A 25315-nucleotide genomic window follows, 5' to 3' on the forward strand; every position below is an offset into this window, starting at 1 on the left:
TTAATTTCACATCCAAAATTAACTTTTTTTCTAAATACAGTCATCTAAAAATCAGAATGTAATTGCAGGATCTCGTATATTTTAGTTACAGGTAGACAGAAACATATTGCAAACAGTTCCTTATTGTTTTGTAGCATCAATGCATATAATTTTTGAGAAAAGGCTTCTAATAATGTTGTTGTTACGGTCTTCGGTCCAGAAACTGGTTTGATGCAGCTCTCCACGCTACTCTATCTATGCAAGCTTATTCATCTCCCAGTACCTACTTCAACCTACATCCTTCTGAATCTGCTTAGTGTATTCACCTCTTGGTCTCCCTCTATGATTTTTACCCTCCACACTGCCCTCCAATACTAAATTGGTGATCCCTTGATGCCTCAGAACATGTCCTACCAACCGATCCCTTCTTCTGGTCAAGTTGTGCCACAAACTTCTCTTCTCACCAATCCGATTCAATACTTCCTCATTAGTTATGTGATCTACCCATCTAATCTTCAGCATTCTTCTGTAGGACCACATTTCAAAAGCTTCTATTCTCTTCTTGTACAAACTATTTATCATCCATGTTTCACTTCCACACATGGCTACACTCCATACGAATACTTTCAGAAACGACTTCCTGACACTTAAATCTATACTCGATGTTAACAAATTTCTCTTCTTCGGAAATGCTTTCCTTGCCATTGACAGTCTACATTTTATATCCTCTCTACTTTGACCATCATCAATTACTTTGCTCTCCAAATAGCAAACATCATTTACTACTTTAAGCATCTCATTTCCTAATCTAATTAGCTCAGCATCACCCGACTTAATTCGACTACATTCCATTATCCTCATTTTGCTTTTGTTGATGTTCATCTTATATCCTCCTTTTAAGACACTAACCATTCCGTTCAACTGCTCTTCCAAGTCCTTTGCTGTCTCTGACAGAAATACAATGTCATCGGCGAACCTCAAAGTTATTATTTCCTCTCCGTGGATTTTAATACCTACTCCAAATTTTTCTTTTGTTTCCTTTGCTGCTTGCTCAGTATCCAGATTGCATAACATTGGGGAGAGGCTACAACCCTGTTTCACTTCCTTCCCAACCACTGCTTCCCCTTCATGCTCCTTGACTCTTATAACTGTCACCTGGTTTCTGTACAAATTGTAAATAGCCTTTCACTCCTTGAATTTTACCCCTTCCACTTTCAGAATTTGAAAGAGAGTATTCCAGTCAACATTGTCAAATGCTTTCTCTAAGTCAATAAATGCTAGAAACGGAGTTTTAACTTTCCTTAGTCTATCTTCTACGATAAGTCGTTGGGTCAGTGTTGCCTCATGTGTTCCATTATTTCTACAGGATCCAAACTGATGTTCGCTGATGTTGGCTTCTACCAGTTTTTCCATTTGTCTGTAAAGAATTCGCATGAGTATTTTGCAGCCATAACTTATTAAACTGATATTTCATTAATTTTCACATCTGTCAACACCTGCTTTCTTTGGGATTGGAGTTATTATATTTTTCTTGAAGTCTGAGGGTATTTTGCCTGTCTCATACATCTTGCTCACCAGATGGTAGAGTTTTGTCAGGGATGGCTCTCCCAAGGCAATCAGTAGTTCTAATGGAATGTTGTCTACTCATGGGGCTTTGTTTTGACTTAGTTACTTCAGTGATCTGTCAAACTCTTCTTGCAGTAACATATCTCCCATTTCATCTTCATCTACGTTCTCTGTTATTTCCATAATATTGTCCTCAAGTACATCGTCTTTGTGTGGACCATCTATATACTTCTTCCACCTTTCTGCTTTCCACTCTTTGCTTAGAACTGGGTTTCGATCTGAGTTCTCAATATTCATACAAGTGGTTCTATTTTCTCCAAAGGGCTCTTTAATTTTTGTGTAGGGAGTATCTATCTTTCCCCTAGAGAGATATGCCTCTACATACTTACATTTGTCCTCTAGCCATTCTTGCTTAGCCATTTTGCACTTCCTGTTGTTCTAATTTTTGAGACGCTTGTATTCCTTTTTGCCTGCTTCACTTTCTCCTTTCATCAATTAAATTATGTTACTCAAGGATATCTATTAGCCTTGTCTTTTTACCTACTTGATCCTCTGCTGCCTTCACTGTTTCATCCTTCAAAGCTACCCATTCTTCTTCTACTGTATTTCTTTCCCCTATTCCTGTCAATTGTTCACTTATGCTCTCCCTGAAACTCTGTACAACCTCTGGTTCTCTCAGTTTATCCAGGTCCCATCTCCTTAAATTCCCACCTTTTTGCAGTTTCTTCGGTTTTAATCTACAGTTCATAACCAATAGATTGTGGTCTGAGTCCACATCTGCCCCTGGAAATGTCTTACAATTTAAAACCTAGTTCCTAAACCTCTGTCTTACCATTATATAATCTATCTGAAACCTTCCAGTATCCCAAGGCCTCTTCCATGTATACAACCTTTTTTAGTGATTCTTACAGTTATGCTCTGTGCAAAATTCTACCAAGTGGCTTCCTCTTTCATTTCTTACCCCTATTCCATATTCACCAACTATGTTTCCTTCCCTTCCTTTTCATCTATCGAATTCCAGTCACCCATAACTATTAAATTTTCATCTCCCTTCACTATCTGAATAATTTCTTTTGTCTCATCATACATTTCATCAATCTGTTGATCATTTGCAGAGCTAGTTGGCATATAAACCTGTACTACTGTGGTAGGCATGGGCTTCGTGTTTATCTTGGCCTCAAAAATGCGTTCACTATGCTGTTTGTAGTAGCTTACCCACACTCCAATTTTTTTATTTATTATTTAACCTACTCCATCATTACCCCTATTTGATTTTGTATTTATAACCCTGTATTCACCTGACCAGAAGTCATGTTCCTCCTGCCATCGAACTTCACTAATTCCCACTATGTCTAACTTTAACGTATCCATTTTCCTCTTTAAATTTTCTAACCTACCTACACCAATAAGGGATCTGATATTACATGCTCTGATTCATAGAACACCAGTTTTCTTTCTCCTGATAATGACATCCTCCTGAGTAGTCGCTGCCCAGAGATATGAATGGGGGACTACTTTACCTCCAGAATATTTTACCCAAGAGAACACCATCACCATACAGTAAAGCCTCATGCCCTCAGGAAAAATTATGGCTATAGTTTGCCCTTGCTTTTAGCCATTCACAGTACCAGCACAGCAAGGCTGTTTTGGTTAGTGTTACAAGGCCAGATCAGTCAATCATCCAGACTGTTGCCCATGCAACTACTGAAAAGGCTGCTGCCCCTCTTCAGGAACCACACATATGTCTGGCCTCTCAACACATACCCCTCTGTTGTGGTTGCACCTACAGTACAGCTATCTGTTATGCTGGGGCATGCAAGTGTTTATAGTGAATATGTCTCATTTCTGCTGTTGAACTTACACTGTCTTTTGGACACATGGTGCTTTGCCTCATTGCCTCTAAATTATGTCTGTTTTTCCTTATAGCTCTCCAATAAAATAACTGTAGAGAATAATTTTTTTAGAGTAAGCCTGCCTTTTCCTCCTAGTGGTTTTCCATCCTCAAATACTTCACCTTTCTTCTCTTTCAGCAAGCAACGATGCCTACCACCAGCCTGTTTTGGATGTGGCCAACACATTCCAACTTTTCTATTGTTGTATTCTATGGCTTTTTATCTGTTACAGCTTCGATCAAACAGGAGTCCCAATCACCAAGGTATTTAGTATTTCTAACAGCATATTGGTCCTCAGATCTGAGAACATCCATACAACTGCAGCAGCTTTGATGCCCCAACCTGAGCAACTATAATTTTTAGAGAATGCTACAGCATGGTTTTCTTGCCACAGTTTCTTACTGTCTTCATTATTGGACATTTTTGTTGTTGCACATTGGTGGCAGTATTTACACATAATTTCTACATCCAAAACTTTACCTGAGTCTATACCAATAACAGATTAAACTCCATACAGAGATGTGTGACCCCTTTTCATCCACGTCCCATATACCAACACACACAGATCAGTAATATTTGTAGAAGATTCAATGTCATGAATATCTACCCTAGGCTCTATTTCTTTTTGGCTTATTGGTACCAGTCCCTCCACTGCTTTCTTCACAGAAACTTTGGCAGTATCCCATATAGCATCCAACATTTCTTTATTCATTTTTTCAAAACTTGCACAAGGTGGAGGCCATGTTCAGAAAACCATACAATAAATTACCTCATTCCTTGCCCTGTCCAAGGCATATCAGAGCATATGCTAACATAAAATTGCTTTGATAGGTACAAGTGTCTGTTATTTTTTGGAGGAGAAATGTGAAAATTCATAGCCACATGAATTACAAATTAATTTAAAAACTCAAGCTATTCCCACTCTTCTTTCTTCAACAACAATCATGCATTCTGTAATTTTACAGGTAACACATGAACATGAAAACTTTATAGCCTGGCACTTAAGCTCTAAACCAATAAGTCTGAATATAGTGGAATTCACATCAACATCATTCACACACCTGTCAATTCTCCTTTCCCAAGGTTCAGTGCTGAAGCTGACAGCTTATGTTCTTCCTTTCGAGCTGCTTCCTCTTTTTTGTTGGTAAACTCATTTCCATCAAAACCTCCATTTCCTAAATTCAGTTTTTCTACCACCCATTATGCATCAATCTTGTCTTCCACATAAAGGTTTGCAAATTCTACCTTCCAACTACTAATATGTGTTAGTATTGTCAAAACGTAAATAAACCACATGCAAGAAAGTTTTCAGGCTGATGTATAGATGTCAGCCAGAGATATAGATGTCAGCCAAAGATATTGAAAGAAAATAGCCTTCACACTGACAAAAATTCTGCTGAAGCAAGCATTTTCCCAGATGTCAGAAAAGGTGGGAATGGCTGTCAGTGCAGAGTTAATCTGCTTAACGATTTAAAGGCATTTCCAAAGCTTCTATTATGATAAAATTAACTCATTATATAAATTAAACTGTGTAGATCGGGAAATTAGCAGTTTAAAAAAATTATTTTTTTGGACCAAAATCCATGACATCCTCCCTTAAATGTACTTTGGGTAGCAAACATATTTGTTATGTGCAATGGTGCGGGAAAGGATAGCTATTTGAAGTATGGGTAAATGTGAAAAAAGGTAAAATTGTGTTCCAATTGATCAAACTATTTAAAATAAAGGAGAATTTATCAAATTTTTTCTTACTTACCTCACATTTTGGCTCACCTTTGAGAACGGGCTAGGTAATTATGTAATCTAGGGAGAGCAGTGTGGTATATGTACCCAATTTCTTATACAATCCAATTTAGTCACTGTCATGAATGATGATAATGAAGAAGAAATGATGAAGATAACAAAATCATCCAGTCCTGGGCAGAGAAAACCCCCAATCCAGCTGGGAATCGAACTCGGGGCCACATGATTCAGAAGCTGAGAGAGAGAGAGAGAGAGAGAGAGAGAGAGAGACAGAGAGACATGCATCAGCAAGGGGTGAGGTGGCTGGCAGTGTAGTGGAGTAGAATGGGGGAAGGCATGTTGGAGGAGCAAGGGGACCCACAACATGTATTGCCCCAGGTTCCTCATGACTGTTCTTACACCCTAGGCACCAATCAGAATGACAAGCATGTGTATGTTTCTTAAACAACTGACACCATCAATGATGCACATCTCTCAACTTATGTCCAATATGCTGAGCAGTTTTTCAAAAGGACCATCTACACTGCCACAGGCTTCTCTACCATCTTCCTAAGATGTGACTGACTGCACAAATTATGTTTGTCAGTGCTGTACAAATTTTATTAATCCAGTGTGACACTCAGACCACATTATTCCATAGGTAAGCTGCATACAATTGTTGTGACACAGAATTTCTATGCCCATTCTATATTTATTAACCTGTCCACATGATGGACTTTGAAGCATTCAATAGTTCCCTCTAGTGTTCCATACGAATGTAATAGTGTAAATCATGGTTTCAAAGCTGTTGTTTTTTCATTTTTTCCCCCTTGTGAGACCACAGTCTGCTGATAATCCACTTGTTGAGCTCCATTATCAAACAACAATAGTTTCCAGAACTCTTCAGTGTCTAAAATGTAAAGTAGGATACTGCATTAATTGATAGGAGATGGCATGAGGCACCATGAGATATCATCAGTGTACTTCACAAACTGTGAATTATAACTGCTCTCAACAAGTTATCACCATAGTAAACCTGTAGAGGCCGACATCATACTCTTATTCATCTCAATCCAGAAGCAGTTTTCTCAATGGCACACTGTCAACCTACATGTTACCTGTAGTGGTAAACTGTAACATAGCAAATACAACTTTCCTGCTTGACTGTCTTTTAACAACTCCAATGGACAACTAGAAATGTATCAAATATGGTCAACTGGAAACTATCATCTGTGTCTTACAGGAACACCAATCAATAATACATTCACATCGAAATAGTTTTTTTGTCAGTTCCATAAGTATGTTAAATGCATATTATTACATACAGAAAATTAGTTTTAGTTTGTTTAGAGTAGGATGCCATATGAATAATTATGATTTTATTTTGTTTAGCAAGAGATGCTACATGAATAACTGATTCCACTGAAGGTTTTAGACACTTATACATTTACAAAGTAGAAAATCAGCTACAGTAATGGAAAAGGGCTTCAGGATCTGTTTCAGTCTCTCACAGGTGAGTGTCTAATTCTTCAAGCCCAATGGTTGCCATGAGGAATAGGAGTACATGATTTAACTGTTCCGTTAAGGGTAGTCCTTTACCGTATGTATGGTAGTTAGCACCACACCTCTCCAATGTCAAGTAAGGCTCAACAGGCTCCATTGGTATATAGCATCATATCATCTTCCTACAGTACAGTATGTCCTGTTAAATTTGATCCAGGTGGTGTGAGAGAGATTGAAGTCAGCCAGTTCTGCATAAGTAATCATTGGTGTTAATAAGGCCAAGAGTCTCTGCACTTTGTCAGATACAAAAAGACTGGTTATCTTAGTCTTAGGTTTTGTTCTAAGCAGATTTATGAGATCTTAGTTTCAATGAAGTACTTTCATCTGTTTTCTGGTGGATGGGGAGAGAGTATTAAGTATTCTTCACTGTAATGTGGCAAGGGCATTTTTCTATGTAATATGAGGAGGCTGAATATTGTTCAGTATAGGTAACGATGAGACAGGTATGAAGAAAAATGTAACAGATATGATTCTGATTTTGTGATACAAATGCACATCAAGTTGTCTTTCTATTATGCCATATAGTAGAACAAAATGCAGCTGCTGAATACACTAATGCTAAACTGTTGTCAGTATAACACTCTTATCTGCTTCTCATGACGTTCTAGTTACAGGTAGGTTAACAATGAAGATTAGGTTTAACACCTCCTTCAGAACATGGTTATTACAAAATGGGACAGTTGGTTCATAAAATACTGATACAATGTACAGTACATGGTTTTATTGGACAATAATAGCTACCATTATCACTGTTATTTATATAAGACAAAAACTGTTCTTCTTAGTGTACGTAGTGAGAGTTGGGAACTCTTAACATGTTCCATGATATGTATCCAGAAATTTGAATGTTATCAGATTGCCTAAACAGAGTCCTTTAATTTGAGCAATAACTAACAAACATCTTACATCTCCAGAAAATATCATACCACCCCTGCTGATCATCTGAGAAAATTAATGTGAAGTATGCAACAAAATTTACTCCTACTCGTAGATCAGGGGAGCAATAAATATTCCTTTGATCTTTTTATTTGAATGTGGAACCCCCAGTACTTCTGACAAGTATCTGCTTCTACATTTTCCTCACTTTCTCAACAGCATTCTTAAAGCAAATTGCACATATTATAAGACAGTATCATTTTCAACACATTCCTACAGATTTGTTCCCTTAAGTATAGCAGGTAAGATCACAGATGACTGTTGATAAAACGGTAAGTTCAGAGATGTACAGTAATCTAGTTGTGGTCAGTCCAGTTCCAGCGCATCCAGTGTAACAGGTTCTGGTGGTTCATCCATAGCTTTGGATTTATTTAACCTCATGCTTTCATCTTCTTTGAAAAAAGGAACTAGGGTCCGCAGTCTCTCAATGTTTTGTTCTGCAAGACAAAAAAATGATTAGTTAAGAATGAATAAGACCACTGTTATGGTGTCATAATGTTAAGCTTACTACTAGTTACTAAGAAAATGAAACATTGCAAGGATATTACAAAAATAATTAGATAAGGAAATGAAAATTAATTAGATACAAAAATGAACTGAATAATAAATGTAAAAGTCATCAACTTAATTAAAATAACTACAAAGAAAAATAAACCATTTGTATATTTTATAATATTTTTTATCAATTAACAAATCAGTTTTCAACTTTCCTATGCCAGCTCAGTTGAAAACTGTCACAATTATAGATAAAATCATGTTGGTGAAATATATTAGACCATTCAGAAGTTTCAGCATATCACATGTAAAGCTAATCATCCCACATGCAATACTAGTCATATAAACAGACCCACCAGATCACAACAACTGAACAACTGAAGTAGCATTAACTACTGTTACATTTTACTTTTACATGTGAATCAGATTTTCAGTCTTTGTAACAATATGAGAGAAGGAAAGTTGCTACACACCATATAGCAGAGATGCTGAGCCACAATAGGCACAATAAAAAGATTCACACAATCATAGCTATCAACCATTAAGGCCTTTGTCAGCAGTACACACACATACACACACGCACACCACACACACTCATGCAAGTGCAACTTGCACACACATCCACAGTCTCAGAGAGCTGAAACTACACTGTGAGCAGCAGCACCAGTGCACGATGGGAGTGGCGACTGGCTGGGGGTACGGAGGAGGCTGGGGTGGGGAGGAGGAGGGATAGTAAGGTGGGAGTGGCAAACAGTGAAGGGTTGCAGTTTAGAAGGATGGTAGGAGAGAAGATGCAGAGAGGGGAGGGGGTAAGGAGATTAGTCATTATAAGTACAACAGAAACTAGTTTGTCTTCCACGATGTCGCTGTGAATGTTAATCACATGTGAAAACAAATAAAACAACTATAAAAATTTATTTGCTCAGAGCTGTCATTTCCTTTCTTCCTGAATGTTCAGTTTTCAAGTAATGTTAAAAGATATCACTTATCATTTTACAGTAATTACAGACACTTGCTTTATTTCTGCAATAATTCAGTTTTTACTTTTTTGTCTTCCTGCTCTGTCCTTTTATTCCTCAGTAGTATGTAATGATTATTTTTGTACTCACCCTGTAACTCATTTAAGCTAGCCAGTTGCCCTCCAAAATCAGAAGGAAGGCATTCTCGTGGTAAGTGCTCATACAGTGCATCATAATTGTCTGTTGTTTTATGAAAATGGATCTAACAACAGAAACAATAACACATTATGTTATTAGAACCAGGCAGAGTAGCATTCTTTCATTTAGGGGATATCTTTCAATTTTCTCAGAGAGATATTGACATAAGCAGAAATATTCATTGTGGCCATTTTTGGAGAAAGAAATGGTAACTTAAGAATACACAACAGATATTATGCAATTTGGTCTTATTTGGTACTTTGAGCTTCAATCATGCAGAAAGTTTAACTCTGTGATTTGGAGCTCTCATTATTAGTGACATTCAAGGGTGGGACAAATGAAGCCCTCCATTCTTGAATATGTTGTTACTATTTATACAAACAACATTCCTGAAGAAGCACAAATGTAATAAAAATAGTGTATTGAATGGCAAAAGACAAATGATAGAACAAATACACTTCTAAGTAAATGCATGCTCATAGATAGAGCTCAGAAACTGTTTAATGGCAGACATAATGATGTAAATAAAAAACATAGGCCTATTTGAAAGATTGAATGATTTTTTCCTACTACCCTTTAATAAAAGTACAAGTTAATAAGCTGGATCCACTCACATTTTCATGGACACTTTACATAACATAAACTGTATTAATGTACTTAAATTACATTTTACATGTACATAACTATTTGAGTATCAAACTTTCTCAAACCAAGTATTAGGAAAAAATTGATGGGACTATCCTAGAAATTTCTAACACAGGAATTATAAGGGCACCACATGTCATCACTAGTTTATGTCATAAAGACAATAAGGATAGTTATTGTGACAATGTATCCAAAATTCACAGTTAGTGCTACTTAAGTGGTTAGTGTATTGAAAAGCAAGCAGTGAAGAACAACAACAGTGTGACAATGAGCCATCATAAACATTAACCACAGAATAGTTCTTACAGAAGACTGATGTTAATAAATGATAGGAGTAAAGGTAACAACTCACCATATAGTTGAGACACTGAGTAGTCTGTAGGCATACAAACAAGATGCTAACCTTTCAGACAAATCCTTTTTCAGAGCTGATAGGGCACACACACGCATGTGCTCACACACATGCAATGGAGTCACAAGAATAAATCACCATTTTGTCTAATATTAACAGATTGTGGAAAAATACCTGAACCAGCTTAATTTCCATGATTTGTGTACTTGCCTTGGATTAACAATATGCTGATTAAGCATAACTAAATGTACCAAAAAACACTCATACATATGTTAATGCTTCAGTTTCCACAAGAAATTTAGCACAGAAAGAGGAGGGAGGAGATTAAATATCACCAGAAATACTCTAACAGGAGGTTCTCAGAGCTTTAAGCTGACACAACAAAGATGGAATATGTGTTAATGGAACATACCTGAACTAACTTGATTTTGGTAATGGCATTGTACTGTTTGCATTTGCTGTAGGTAACTTCAAACAACAAATGGAGGAACTTAAAACAGAGCAAGTTTGAAAGGAAGCTTAAATCGATTACAGTATGACTAAATTGGGGTATGGTATTGAGAAAATAGTGCAAATTAATGAGGAAGTCAGAAAATTGGATGACGAGTCTGTATCTAGCTGAAGACAGCTACTGTGTAAGCAGTGGGGAAAAAAAAATACACAGAAGAGGATGTTCAAAGTTGAGTGTCCTCTGTGTGTGAAACAAAATTTTCTGGTAGAACCTATTAACAGTTTTGTTTTATGGCACTGAGACATGGACTTTCAAGGTTGAAACCATTCAAAGAAGGAGAGTTGTTCAATGATCAGTGGGTGGTTGAAATTACTAGTACAGACGGAAAATAAACAAATGATTGAGGGAAAAAAGTGGAGTAGAAATCACAATTCTGTGGCTTAACGCAAGAATAACCAATGTAAAAAAATCTAACTTGGAGAATTAGGCATTGTAATTTTGAGGAAAGTTACAAGTCCACTATTACTGTTAATATTTATTCTGCAGTTTCATATTTTGCACTAATAAATATGATTATAATTATATTAAATATGATTATAAATACTAATATTTGTGCTATTTAAAAGTTCTCTAGCACTTTTCTTAATTATAATTTTGCTGACATTGGTTGTTTTTCTGACATTTATTAATTATGAAATATGTCTATTTTTGCTGTTTTAGACAATATAATAAAATTAGATAGTTGTGTAACTAAAATTTGCTCTTTTTTTTCATTTCACTCTGATACCTGTTTTTTGATATGAAGAGAAATAGTGTTTACTTAAACTTATGGTTTGACTTTTTTTGGATTCATAAACATTTTATTTTATCTGTTATTACTTTTATGTTGTAATTTAATATACTGAAACATTCCATGATCTTTGAGATATGCTCCTCAGTTTGGTGCTATGGAACTAGATGTGTAAATAAATAAATAAATAAATAAATAAATAAATAAAAAGAAACAGAACAAGATAATGTTGTAAGTTGAGTTATTTCCAGGCATCTCCTTTGTGCAACCGTCACTGTGTATATCTGTCCATAGTAGAGAGAGACGAAAGAACACTTGTAACATTATTTATCATCACTTTCATGCAGTAAGTTCTCTACAGTCTCCTGGATGGTTTGGTAATAAGATCTGGTAAACTGTCCTACTCTGTGGGTCTGGGTTGCAAGTCGTGATTCACCCATTTTTGTTAGATTTAATATCTGGGATATCTGTCGCAGACTGAACAAAAATTAAAAGTACGCATTTCTATGTGAATGATGCTTGTATTCAACCATTTTATCTTAAGCCTAACCGATTCTCCAAAAATTTTTCATTTTCTGTTAACATAGTTACAGTACCTTTATTGGGCCTAATCTGATCAAATTTCCAATCCCTATGCATATCTTTTTTTGATAACTGTTTGAATGGTGTTGGCCTCTATATGAGGGTGACCAGATTGCAGGAACACACGATCAATATCATCAAACTTACTATTATAGTGTTTTTCCTCCTGAAATATATTCATTAATGTGACTGAGAAAATAATATTGCTATTCTGGCAACTGCAGGAATCTCTGAACATACTGATCTCAAACACATAGCTTGTGAATATGAAAAGGTATTTCATTTCCTTCACAGACCACAATAGTTTCATCCCACATATATAACTGAACATATTTGTCATTGTTGGCTATGGAATACACAGGTTAAGTGTGAGTTCAAAGCAATCATTTATAAAAAGCTGTCCCAATGTATAAAAGAGGTGTTGGTAAATACTTTTGTAAATCAGAGCATAGGAAATATGTGCTTTGATTTCCCTTCTTTTCTCTTTGTGGATCTTCTCCTGCTCATAGCTAGATTCTGATAAGTTGAAATGAACTTCCTTTTATTCTTCTATTTTAGTTTTGCCTTCCTCATTACTGACACTAGCTGTTCTGCCAATGGGAACCATGGAAGATCCACCACCAATTATTGCCGCATGAAGTACTCCATATCTATGATATGATACTGGATTTCTGAAAGCCGTGTTGTGTCGTTACCATTAAATATACAGTTTGGTTAATCTTACATATCCACTGGAGTCACAGCAAATTCCATGAGTGAAATTGACAACATCATCTTAAACAGAAGCAGAAATCTAAACACAACTGTAAAACATATATTAAATGGGCTCTCAAACCATTATAGTCAACTACTTTCAGTTGAATGTGTTAGCTCTCTTAGTAAGAACAATTCCTGCAGTAGAACTTTAAGAGAAATTAATGCAAATTTATCAATATGTTCTGTAGTTCCCTACAAGAAGATGATTGGGACCAGTTTGAGCTCTTTGAGAATGTTAGTGACAAATATAATGCTTTTCTAAATGAAATTTTGTGCCTATTCAAAGCAACCTTTCCAAAAAGGACTGCCAGATTCAGACATGAAACCTATTCTAGTAAAAACTGGTTAACTTTGGGCATCAAAACCTTCTACAGAATGAAAAGGATCTGTATGCCTCACTCAAATCCTTTCTTGTTGGCATTGTTGGTATCTCTTGAAGATTGTTTAAGGAATGCTATAAGCCAATGAGCAAAATACTGTACCATATATTCAATGACTCTACACAGTGTGAGAGAGTTCCTGAGAGACTAGAGTGTATTATTGTCAACCCTCTCTTTAAAAAGCTGATAAATGGACATTACCAACTATCAGCCCCTCTCTATTTTAACAACCATATCTAAAATTCTTGACAAATTGGTTCACAAAAGACGTATTGACCACCTCATTCATTATAAAGTATTAAATAGTAGCTGGTTTGGCTTTCAACAGGGTGTATCAACAGAACAAACTATTTTCTTCTTCACCCATCAAATCTTAAGCGTCTTATAATCATACATTTTATCCTGTTGTAATTTTATGTGACCTTTCTAAGGCCTATGGTAGAGTTAACCATAAAATCCTCTTAGCAAAGGCTACATATTATGGTGTAAGTGGCTCAGCTGGCTCATAGATTAAACCTTACCTAACAGGAAGAAAGCAGAAAATCTATTTGAATGACTCTGAGGGCCACTTTGTGTCACCTAGCTGGGGCTCTATTAGCTGTGGTACTCCTCAGGGCTCTGTACTTGTCCCCCTTCTCTTCCTCATATTCTTCAATGATATTCCCTTGTGAAGTAGCTTTAAAACTCATTTTACTCTTTTTGCTGGTGACACTTCCATCCTCATCAACAAAACTCCCAACCAAAATCTCGAGGAATCAGCATATATTTTCTTTAATGGAGTACTTAAGTGGTCTGAAGATAATGGGTTATCACTAAATGTTAATGAGACTCAGTTTGTTAATTTCCAAGTAAGTAAGAAAGTGGAGGATCAATTAAGTATTAAATGTAATCGTATTGAGTTAGTACAAGTTGAGTCTTCCAAGTTCAGGGTGTACATATTGACAGGAATCTAAAATGGTCTGAACATATTTTACAACTTCTCAAAAACTCATCAACATTTGCTGTTCATATGATTTCCTCTATCTGTGACCAAGAAATCACAAAAAATGCTTATTTTAGTTATTTCCATGCATTATTGTTGCACGGCATAGGTTTCTGGGGTACTCTGCCACTTAAAAAAGTGAAAAGAGAGTTATTAGGGTAATGAGCTAATGAGTGGAGTCCAGCCTAGACATTCTTGTAGAAACCATTTTATAAAGTTAGGAATACTGACACCTGCATGTCAATATATCTACTCCTGTTATGTTTCAATGGTAAAAATGAGCAACTGTACAGAACTAATGATTCATACCATACCCACAATACCAGGAGGAAGATAGACTTCCATTATGAATTTAAAAAAATTAGTATTATGAAAAAAGGAGTCAATTACATGAGATGCAAGGTGTTCAATGCTCTCCCACCATCACTGAAATCACTTGTCCACAAGCTTCCCAAATTTAAACAACAGCTCAAACACTATCTAAAAGATAATTCCTTTTATTTGGTTGAAGAATATTTTAACTGTGTTAACTACAATTCATTTTTCTTTTAATTAAATCTGATGTTCTATTATGCATTACAATAGTTGGAATCATAGTTAACATTACTATGTCTTTTATGAGGCTATTAAGATCTACTTTTACTTGAATTTCTTAAGTGTAATTTTGTCTATACCTGTTATGTGTATTTTGTCTTATACCTATATCTCCTCTTGCAAGATGTTTTTTTTTTGTGTGTGTATAATTGTAATAAACTGACATGTACTATATTCAGGTAAATGTCTCACTGTATTGGACTTATGGGATCTAAATAAACAAATAAATAAAACATGGGTACTTTCTTAGCCAGTTACATAATGTATCACAAATTCATGAAAAACTGACATTGATTGTTCTTGCATTAAGCCATAGATTTAAGGCAGTAATTAAAGTGAACTGGAGGTGAGCAGGATGTATATCACAGTGAATGTATAGTAGAAGGATTAAGGAAATGCATTCCTGGATTCTCAAAAATAAAGATAGACCATGATGATGATCTAATAGTAGGTGAGTGGATGATACTGATGATATTAGAAAACATGATGGAGCAACATGGATTTCTGCAGATGAAAGTTATAAAGCATGGGAAAGCAAAGATGAGGCCTTCATGTAGCGACAGCTGTCAAATGCTTAGTAATGATAATTATAAAGGTAAATGTGAAGTAAATCTCATGATCATCAATGTGAATAGAGTAGCATTAGGTGAAACTGAACATTGTTATAATTTACACAAGTAGCTTTCAGTGGCTGCTTCCACCTGGTAATGTGTAACTTGATGCATTCCATGGCCCTGAAAATTCTTGTTCATAATAGCATTTACAGAATATAATGTGTGAATGAATGAACAAGAGAACTCAACTTCTTATGTTCTTCTGAATGTGACTGTGAGGGAGAATCTCTTAAACAGAGGTATATGTGGCATTACAGAAACATGAGTGGTATATTTTGACAGATGTAAAGAAACTGAAATTTTCTCACATTTTCTCACATTTAAAAAGTTTTAATTTACCTGTAAATGTAGGTCCAAGAAGATACAAGTAATGTGATGATATACATTTAAAGCCTACAAATATGAGTTAATAAGTCCATAGGTAATGTTAAAGGTAATCTGAATGCATCACTGAAAAAGAAAAAATGGTGCATCATATAACCACTTACCATACTATATAATTCCTTCTTCATGAAGGGCTTAATAAGGAGCATTATTTTATCAATAACTGGTATCACATTCACAATATGTATTGCTTTTAATCTGACAGGCAGACCTTCCTGAAATATAAGAGAAATTCTGAGTCTTGGACAAATAATTTGTGATTCAGCAATATGACATATGTAACTTCAGACAAGTCCTAAATCTTATCTACCTTACCTGAACATACTGGAAAAACTTGTGAAGTAGTAACAGGTTCACTCGTGCGATATGTCCAAGTTTCACTCCTACCATGTCAAACATAATTATGTAACCGGGGAGGGCACCATCTAGGTGATTACAAGCATCAATCGTCATGTATATGAGTTTGACAGAATCAGAAAAGAAGTACTTAGAGGGCTCATAGAGTCGAAGACTGTGGAACAGTATCCGATACCCATGTGGGTCTCTTGCAGGAAACGTATTTACATACCTGAAAGATGAAAGAATGAAGCATAAAATAAATATTACTCTTGATGAAAAATTAAAGGTACATTAATATAATTAGTGACTTTTTAAATTAATTCAAGTAAATATCTTTTAATGAATCACATTTCCTCACACTTTTTCTGTACTGATTAAGTTTACAAGTTATTTTTCTTTCTCTTCCTCCCACCCCCCCCCCCCCCCCCCCAACCCCACCAGCCCCCCCTCCACATTTCTCTTTCTCTTTATTCTTCTTCTTCTCCTTTTTCATCATTATCCAGTGGTAGCACCTGGGCACAGACAGAAATCTTTAAAAGAATCAGCTTTGCATGGAGCAGAGTATGAACTGCGCATAAGGAATTTGACATTTGTTTCCCATTTGAAGGCCAGCTGGTCCAGTGACGTCACAGACATTGAGGTTTGATTCCAGTTATCCAATTTTTGTTTATGGAGTGTCTTCTATATCTGATTTTATATAAGTGTTTTGAGAATGGTTAAAATGTTACAATCTATTGCGTCAGCCTCTGTACAAGAAATAAAGAACTGACATGTGCAAAGGTTTCTTGTTTTAGTGATTTATGTTTAGGGCTTCACACTTTTCTCACTAAAATGTAAATGTCATGCAACTAGGGCCTCCCATTGGGTAGACCATTCGCCAGGTGCAAGTCTTTTGATTTGACACCACTTTAGTGACTTGTGTTTCGATGGGTATGAAATGATGATGATTAGGATGACACAACACCCAGTCCCTGAGCAGAGAAAATCTCTGATCCAGCCGGAATCTAACCTGGGCCTTTAGGAATGACATTCTGTCGTGCTGACCTCTCAGCTACCAGGCAGACAGTTTTGTCTCTGAAGTAGTAGGTTATCCAAGTTCATTACTCATTACCCAATTTCATTATTCAGTAGTGTGTTGTGGCCTGCATAGTACTTTTAATATAGCTACTAATTTACGACAGTAAATTTTGATGCTTGAAAAATGGTACTGACTTATAACAGTATTCGTATTTCATGTTCTTAATGACTTTGATGGTTATACTGGTAAATAAATTACTAAAATTGAAAGCAATGGGCACTGGGTACTGAACCAATGAGTTGAAGACAATGGGTGTTGAAATGCCACAGAAACTGATAAAGCAATATGCAATGATCACCAATCCCCAGAAAAAGTAATAGTTATTCAGAGAAACACCACCATATAGCACAAATCTATAAAACCATTCAAAATCATCATATGGTACTTAAAAGTATACACATATCAATGGAAAAATGAATCAGTTCATGCAGTGATGCAGATATGAACGTTTTAAACCAGTTTGGCTGTTAACATTGATTAACACTTATGTATATAGTGATGAATTTTAACAACTGCCTCTGTGACTGGAAAAAAAGCAACAGGCAGTAAAAAACTGAAGTAAATTTTTCTTTCATTCTCCATTATGAACTTCAGTATGATTTCACAGTATGTATTCAAGGGTTATGTGGTATGGTCTCCACAACCAAGGGTTAAATTCCCACTTTTGATATATGTTAGTTAATTATACAAGGCTCATTTCAGAAGTCCTGCATACTGTGCATGCAAAATCATTATGGTAATGTGATCTAATTGAAATTCATATCAGTCATGAGCAAGACTTTAGTGTGATAACCATCTGTGTGTTTACTGGTTCATGTGTATGGGTCATGAGTAACTCAGTTTAAAAATGTAAGCTCAAATCAAGTCAGGTCAGATTACAAGTAGTGACTAGCATTTTTACATTAAAATCGAATCCATACATGGGAAAAAAAACCCTACATAAATTTACAACACTTCGGAGGAGGTTGGTGGGAATAAAGTAGTCCATCATACTACACTATCACAGCACTCTGCCCATGTCCGTGAAGGTTGGGTAGTCACTGAGGATAACACAAGAAGTGGAAGGACATCAGCTGCAACAGACTACACTTCACAGGTTATTTATTAATGACTTTTTGATAGAGGATCAACAAAAAAGGTACGAGGAAATTGCATAAGAGGCCAGAATGTATGTCACCACATTTTACAGAAGCAAAACTGAAAAGTTGAAGTGAGAAAAGATCCTGGCAGATGAGTTCCATATGATCTGAGTGAAGAGCAAAAATCAGGTTGCCATAGAATTGTGCAAGAATTGATTCAAAATTATCAAACAGAAGGAGAACAGTATCTGAAAAGTATTTTTCCACTTGATGAACCCTGAAATGAGATTTTAGGCCAGAACTGAAGTCTGAGTCATCACAATGCAGAAGTTCTGACTCTCTATGCCCAAAAACATTTCACCTCCAACAATCATAGGTGAAACTGAAGATGATCTTGTTGTGTGACATGTATGAGTGATAGCTACAAATCAAGTGCCCCAGGGACATCTGTAGCAGGTTCAAACTACAAGCTGCTCCTGCAAAATACTTTGCATTTGAATATTCATCAAAGAAGACCTGACATATCTGCAGCTCTTGCCTTAATTTTTCATGATAATGGGAGACCATATATTGCCCTACCAATGAAAGGAGCCTTTGACAAATATGGATGGGAAATACTTCCCCACACATAATTCCCCAGTTCTAGTATGAGCCAATCACATTTTTATTTGTTTTCCGAATTGAAGAAACAACTCCATGTAAGAGATTTTGACACAACTAATGAAGTGACCAGTGAGGTGACCCTAGTAACTAGACAGCACAACAGCATAGGTGTCTTATCCAGAATACAGATGTTGCTAAAATAGTGGAAAGCTGTCATAAGCAGGAGTGGAGATTATATTGTAGGTCTATAAAGGTATATTGCAATACAAATTGTTTTCTTCAGTCCTATCTTACAGTATTCAGAACTTTTGAAATGGCCCTTTTATCAAAACAGAAATTCAGTTAAGGAAACTATAAAATTATGAGACAGACAGCTAACAAGTACTGCACTTAAGAGGGAAAACTCCCCATCACATGCCCTCAGATCTAGTGGTGAGATGGCTCAATGGACAGCCTGTCAAACACTGAACACATGTCAAGCATGAAAACAGCAAGGAAGGTGTGCTGAACTATGAAAAATAGCAAAATAGAAACAGAGAATGGTCCAAGCTTAACACGTGCAATATTCAGCAATCATTACCAGCTGCAGCATCGTGGTTAAGTGGTCATAGGATTGGACTATGAAGCAGACAAGCCGTGTTCAAAACATTCTCATGCCATTTTTTTTTTTTTCACAACATTATGAACTGTCCATCTGGTCTCTGAAAAGTTTATTCCCTTTCTGTAGTCTTGGCAGGATACTGGTATCCACTTTCAAATAGCTCTATTAGCAGCAATACATTTTGCATTTCCTGAAGAAAAGTACTGGTGAAAAAATTATGTCTCTTATTTTTAACAGGAGGTTATTGTCACCATAATTGCTTTGTTCACAGTGCTAGTCTACTTATCTGAAATTTCTGCAGACTTTTATGCTTCAATGAGGCCAACAACATAGCAAGGTCATGTTGACTAATCTTACAATGACAGATCAGTCAATCTCCCAGACTGTTGGTCCTGCAACTACTGAAATGGCTTACAATGTACTGAGAGTTGAGCTTACTGAAAAAAATTATTTTTTATCCCATATTAGTTTACAAACATGTGATACATTTTTGCAGAAGAACTTGAAACAATAAAAGACTTTGCAGCTATTGCCAGTTCATTATCTGTTTCAAATCAGCAAGAGTTTTTTATATATTAAAAGCTGAAAACATGGAATCACATAACCATCTTGACAATTTCATGTCAGAAATTGACAAAAATATACAGGAACATAATTTAAAATGGGAATTATTTAAAAAATTATGTAAGTTTCCATTATGTAAAATTTCCAGTAACAACAAACACTATGACATGAATGATAGAAGTTCAGTTTGTAATTTGTGTTCCACAGGGATACAAGTTCCTATTTTATCTACAAACAGTACTGTTTTCAGTTAACATTATCATCTTTGCAAGCAGTCTGTACATCTCTGGCTCTAAGGAAAGTGGATGTAAGTCAATACTTTCTTGCAACAACACTCTCATACCAGTTCAGATATATAACAGGCATTACTGTTAGATACTGTTCGGTGGAAAAATGTTCAGACCTTCTGAACATGACCTTCTGACTGTGAGATAAAATTTTTTCAGAATAATATGAAATTATGCATCTAATGACAGTTTGGGAAGAAGCAAAGAAAAAACTGATGCATACATATCAATGAGTGTTCTTCTTTGAAACATCAGCCTGGCAGACCTCCAAAGCTACAAGCAACACTTTGATGCTTTAGGTGAGCAAATTTTTGTGTCACTGATCCATTTCTTGCAGGAATGCATGCATATTAGTTGCACTGAATTAGCAGTTAGTCAGCTAGAATAGTGCCTCAAGAGTTATGCACTACTGGGGAAAGAGTGTTTGAGGTTGCTGCCTCTCTTCAGGAACTATACATTAATCTGGCCACTTGACAAATACCCCTCCCCCCCCCCCCCCCCACCCCCCCACCCCCCATCCCTCTGTTAGTGGTCTATGTCAGTGAGGAACACAAGCCACCTTGGCAAGGTCCATAATTACTGTAGCTAAATGCTATAATTTTGTTGACTTTTTATGTTTAAGTTTGAATAATTCATACAGAATTTTTATATGTTCAAATAGAGACATCTGTATCCTTTTTAAGCTGTGCTTCATTACCGTCAATTTTTCCAGTGTTACATATTTCACTGGCATTCCTATTCTGCACAGAATCCTGCCCCTCTATGAATGATTTGACCCATTAGCTACCAGCAGCCCCACAGAAAATCTGTAAATGTCTGGTATTCTGTATCAGTGCTATCATTTACAAATTTACAAGCCACAACATTTCTTAATTCTCGGGTGTACCCAGTGAGGGGCCAGTGGAGAGGGGAGGGGGGGGGTAGATACTCGCAGTTTTTTACTAGTTTACTGTTTTATTTAATAAGGAATGCTGCATGTTTTCTCGAATTATGCAAGTGCATTCTTGTATTTAAAATGTTTATTAAAAGCAGTTTTTCACTGGTTTACTGTTTTATTTAATAAGAAGTGCTGTATGTTGTCACGAGTCCTTGTTTCCTGAGACTAGTATGACCTGCCCCTCCCCCCCCCCCCCCCCCCACCCCCCCTCTAGTTCAGATCCTGGGTACGCCTTGGAGCCAGTATGATCATCAATGACTGTCTCTCATCTTCATTTTAGAGTGTAACCAGCTCTTTTCTCAGCAGGGTGTTAAAAAATTGGCCTGTAGATTTATGTCTCCAGTTGCAGCAGCTTTTGATGTATTGAACATTCAAACCCGCAGTCTCACTTAAGAATATCTTGAGTTATGGAGGGAAAGAAGTGATAAACTGAAACTCTTGAGGCAGCCCTAAAAGGCATGCACAAAGGCACACAATTTTTAACCTACCATGAATGTTCATAATCCTCTGCATTGCAAGCATAGTCATATTCTCTCTTCACAGGACAGCAATGCATCCTACTGTCAATTATCTGATTTTCCAGGATTAAAAGCCAATAATGTAACATGGCAAATAAGAACAGCCTTTGTAAACAGGTTTCCATTCTGCTGGCAGCAAGTATGGTTCCCCTTTGGAAAATTACTGGGCATTCATGTAAATATTAAGCAAGCAGTTACCTAATATTGAAGCTGTAGCACCTTATTTCATAGTAGTAGCTTTTATGTTAACTGCACTGAATTCCTTTATAACCTGTCTAACATAAAATACAATATACTGCATTACTGACAGATGCTGTCAAGAGAGTGCACAGGCAACTATTTCTCTCTGTTTATTTACTGCACTCATTACATGTTCTGCTCATTCTCCTTCAATGCAAGTTTCATACCATTTTTTAATGTCAAGACCAAGTTACTTCTGGGATTTAAAACAAGAAATCCAATATTTTTTGACCGTATCTTGCTTCTGATGAGAGCTATGGAAGTAACCACAATTAAGATATATCTAAATTTGATAGGGCAAAAAACTCAAAACATGTTGTACACAAATAGCACGACAGAAGCTTAGTATGTGGTAGTAGTGTATATACACAGTGAATTCCGTAAACTAAGTTCAGCATTTGATGAAGTGGCAGAAATGGTCGTTAGAAGTAAAAGGATGGTTCTAATGACAATTGCTTGCATATCTTACCCATCACATTGAAATGATTTTCTTTTGTTATGTACTTCTATATGTCAATTGTTATTATAATTATACTTAACAGGACAGAGACTTTCATAATACATTTCCAACAGTTGCCAGTAAACTTAATATGATTCATAATATTTTTCAGTAGTCCAAAATAAACTGACAACAATTTAAAATCAGTTTTATGCAGTTTGCAGCAAATTTTCAATTTCAATGCACGTTTGTGCTTTGAAAAGAACAATTCATTTTGATTGTTCTTGAGCATCTGTATGTTTCTTTATGGCACTAGGAATGCCCCTGATATGACTTTGCAGATCATCTCATTTCTGATTTTCTTCTGTAGAGTTATATCTTCATCCAGCTCCAGAAACAAAACTTTTATGGTGTTCTCCATCATACTGGAAGTACATAGCATTCCATATGACTGACAGAATATCCTCCAGTTGCTCCTTCAAAACAACACAACCTTTGGAAAAAACTGAAGTATTTTAAATATGTTCTAGATTTGAAACAATCCAGCGAAAAACAAATGTCTTCATGGGTTTTTTATTTCAAATGTTCATTTCTATCATCTCTTGAAATAATGGCACATTACACACAGTACATAAGTAATGAGCTTAAGCAGACCTAAAAATGAACAATTAAGACCATGCCCACGGCAAATAAATCCTTAAAAAGAAGACAGCACTATCTTTACTTTAATGTGAAATTTTATTCTTATTCTGTTGTGAATGTCTTGCTCCCACATGTATTGCATAATTTCTGTTAGAATATTCGCAACAAATTAGTTTTATCACAATGGAAAAAAAGGAGAGAGAGAGAAAGAGAAAGAAAAAAATAACTTTGTGCAGTCGTACATTCATAACTTGTGTTAACTATAATAACTTGTCCAGTGCTCTTTAAATAGGATGAGTAGTGTCTTACACTCTTCAATATTTACATGAAAAATATTTCTGTTAAATTTTTGTATTTCCTGAGTGACACAGTTTTATACATGTTAGTTGCCTAATGTTGCCTATCAATTGTTTCCAAAATTTCTCTACATCCATTTGTAAAATCTATATCTAAATTAGTTTTCTCCAATCTCCCCAACACTTTAACTGCCAGTGGCTGGCACAGAAGATTGACAGACCAGCATTGCATGTGGAGTTTCAACAAAGCTCAAAATTTGCAGCATCGTCCCCAGAACTGATTGTGGTCCTCCGGTTCTGAGTTGAGTGGAAGGATTGAACTAGAGACTTCAAAAGTTATGTGACAGGCAATGCTGTGACTTCCTGGACTTGCAACATAGGGATGAGAGGTGTGGCATCACCCTAAATAGGTCAGGTGTGCACTACACATCAAAGGCTGCTATTCAGGTAGCTGTCTGTGTGTGATGCACATAAGGGGTTTTTAGATTAGGCAACTCTCCATCCAATTCAGAAGATGAAAGCTGTAGGAAACACACAAGTATCACTGTAACATCGAAAGAAATGCCTCCCACAGGTGAGAGCATTAAAATCCTAATAGTAAACTGCCGAAGCATTCAGAATGTCAGAGTTTGAAGTGCTCATGAGAAGCAGTGAAGCTCACATAACACTATTTACAGAAAGCTGAAATTGATACCAGTGAAGATTTTGGGGCAAATTTTAGTGTATATCAAAAGGATAGGCAAATGGGAAATGGAGGTGGTGCATTGTCACAGTAGACAAGAAACTCAAATACATCAAGATAGAAACTGTAGCTGCACATGAGATTGCGCAAGAATTAGCATCAGGGGTGGGCATAAATTGATAATTGGATCCTTATATCACCCACCAAACTCATATCCTGATGTAACTGAAAATTTTAGAGAAAACCTCAGTTCACTTGTATGTAAGTTCCCCAATCATACTGTAATCATTGGTGGAGACTTTAATCATCCAACTATCCACTGGGAAAATTACAGTTTTGTTAGATGTGGGCATGATAAGACATCCTGTGAAACATCTGAAAACACCTAGAACAGATAGTTAGGACCCCACACATAATGGAAATGTATTTGATCTAATGGCAACAAATAGACCTGACCTTTTCAATGATGTCCACTTTATAACTGCTATCAGTGACCACAACACAGTTGTGGTAGTAATGATTACCAAAATGCAAATGACCACTAAATCAAGCAGAAATACATGTATGTCCAGTAAACCAGATAAAAATCAGTAGTGTCATATCTCAATGAGGAACTTGAAACTTTCAGAACAGGGCAGGAGAATATAGAGGAACTCTGGCACAGTCAATCTAAAGAAACTTCTAAAGAAACAGAGATTACTGCATAATAGTGGTAAAACAAAGCATAGGACTATAGAGAGATGCTGAATGAAATGCATTCGGCCATTAAGAGAGCAATGTGTGATGCCTTTGATGACTAACACAGCAGAATATTGTCAAGTTGTCTTTCACAGAACCAGAAGAAATTCTGGTCGTATGTAGAGGCTGTTAGTGGTACCAAAGTTAGTGTCCAGTCCCTAGTGTATGAGACGGGAAATGAAATTGAGTATAGTACAACAAAAGCTGAAATGCTTAACTCAATTTCCAAATGTTCCTTTACTTAGGAAAATGCAGGACAATTGTCTCAATTTAATCCTCCTTCCACAGGAATTATGAATGAAATAGGTATTAGTGTCAGTGGTGTTGACAAACAGCTGAAATCATTACAACTGAACAATGCTCCTGGCCCAGATGGAGTTCCTGTCAGATTCTATACTGAATTTTTGGTTGAATTAGCCCCTCTTCTAACTA

The 25315-nt window shown here is 36.2% G+C and overlaps 1 protein-coding gene across 6 annotated transcripts in view; it reads right to left on the reverse strand.

The window, feature by feature from the left end:
* Positions 1–7428: 7428 nt before the first annotated feature.
* The window catches only part of LOC126284978 (alpha-tocopherol transfer protein-like), a 295767-nt gene continuing 277880 nt past the window's right edge, over positions 7429–25315 (reverse strand). For all 6 annotated transcript variants that reach the window (XM_049984260.1, XM_049984257.1, XM_049984256.1 and 3 more), the window contains 4 exons: positions 16156–16408; positions 15945–16055; positions 9263–9374; positions 7429–8095 (listed from right to left, as the gene is read on the reverse strand). In XM_049984260.1, coding sequence (XP_049840217.1) covers positions 7965–8095; positions 9263–9374; positions 15945–16055; positions 16156–16408 — 607 coding nt within the window. In that variant the 3' untranslated portion in view covers positions 7429–7964. The remainder of the gene's footprint in view (positions 8096–9262; positions 9375–15944; positions 16056–16155; positions 16409–25315) is intronic.

The sequence above is a fragment of the Schistocerca gregaria genome, chromosome 8 (genome assembly GCF_023897955.1).
Source record: "Schistocerca gregaria isolate iqSchGreg1 chromosome 8, iqSchGreg1.2, whole genome shotgun sequence".
NCBI lineage: Eukaryota > Metazoa > Arthropoda > Insecta > Orthoptera > Acrididae > Schistocerca > Schistocerca gregaria.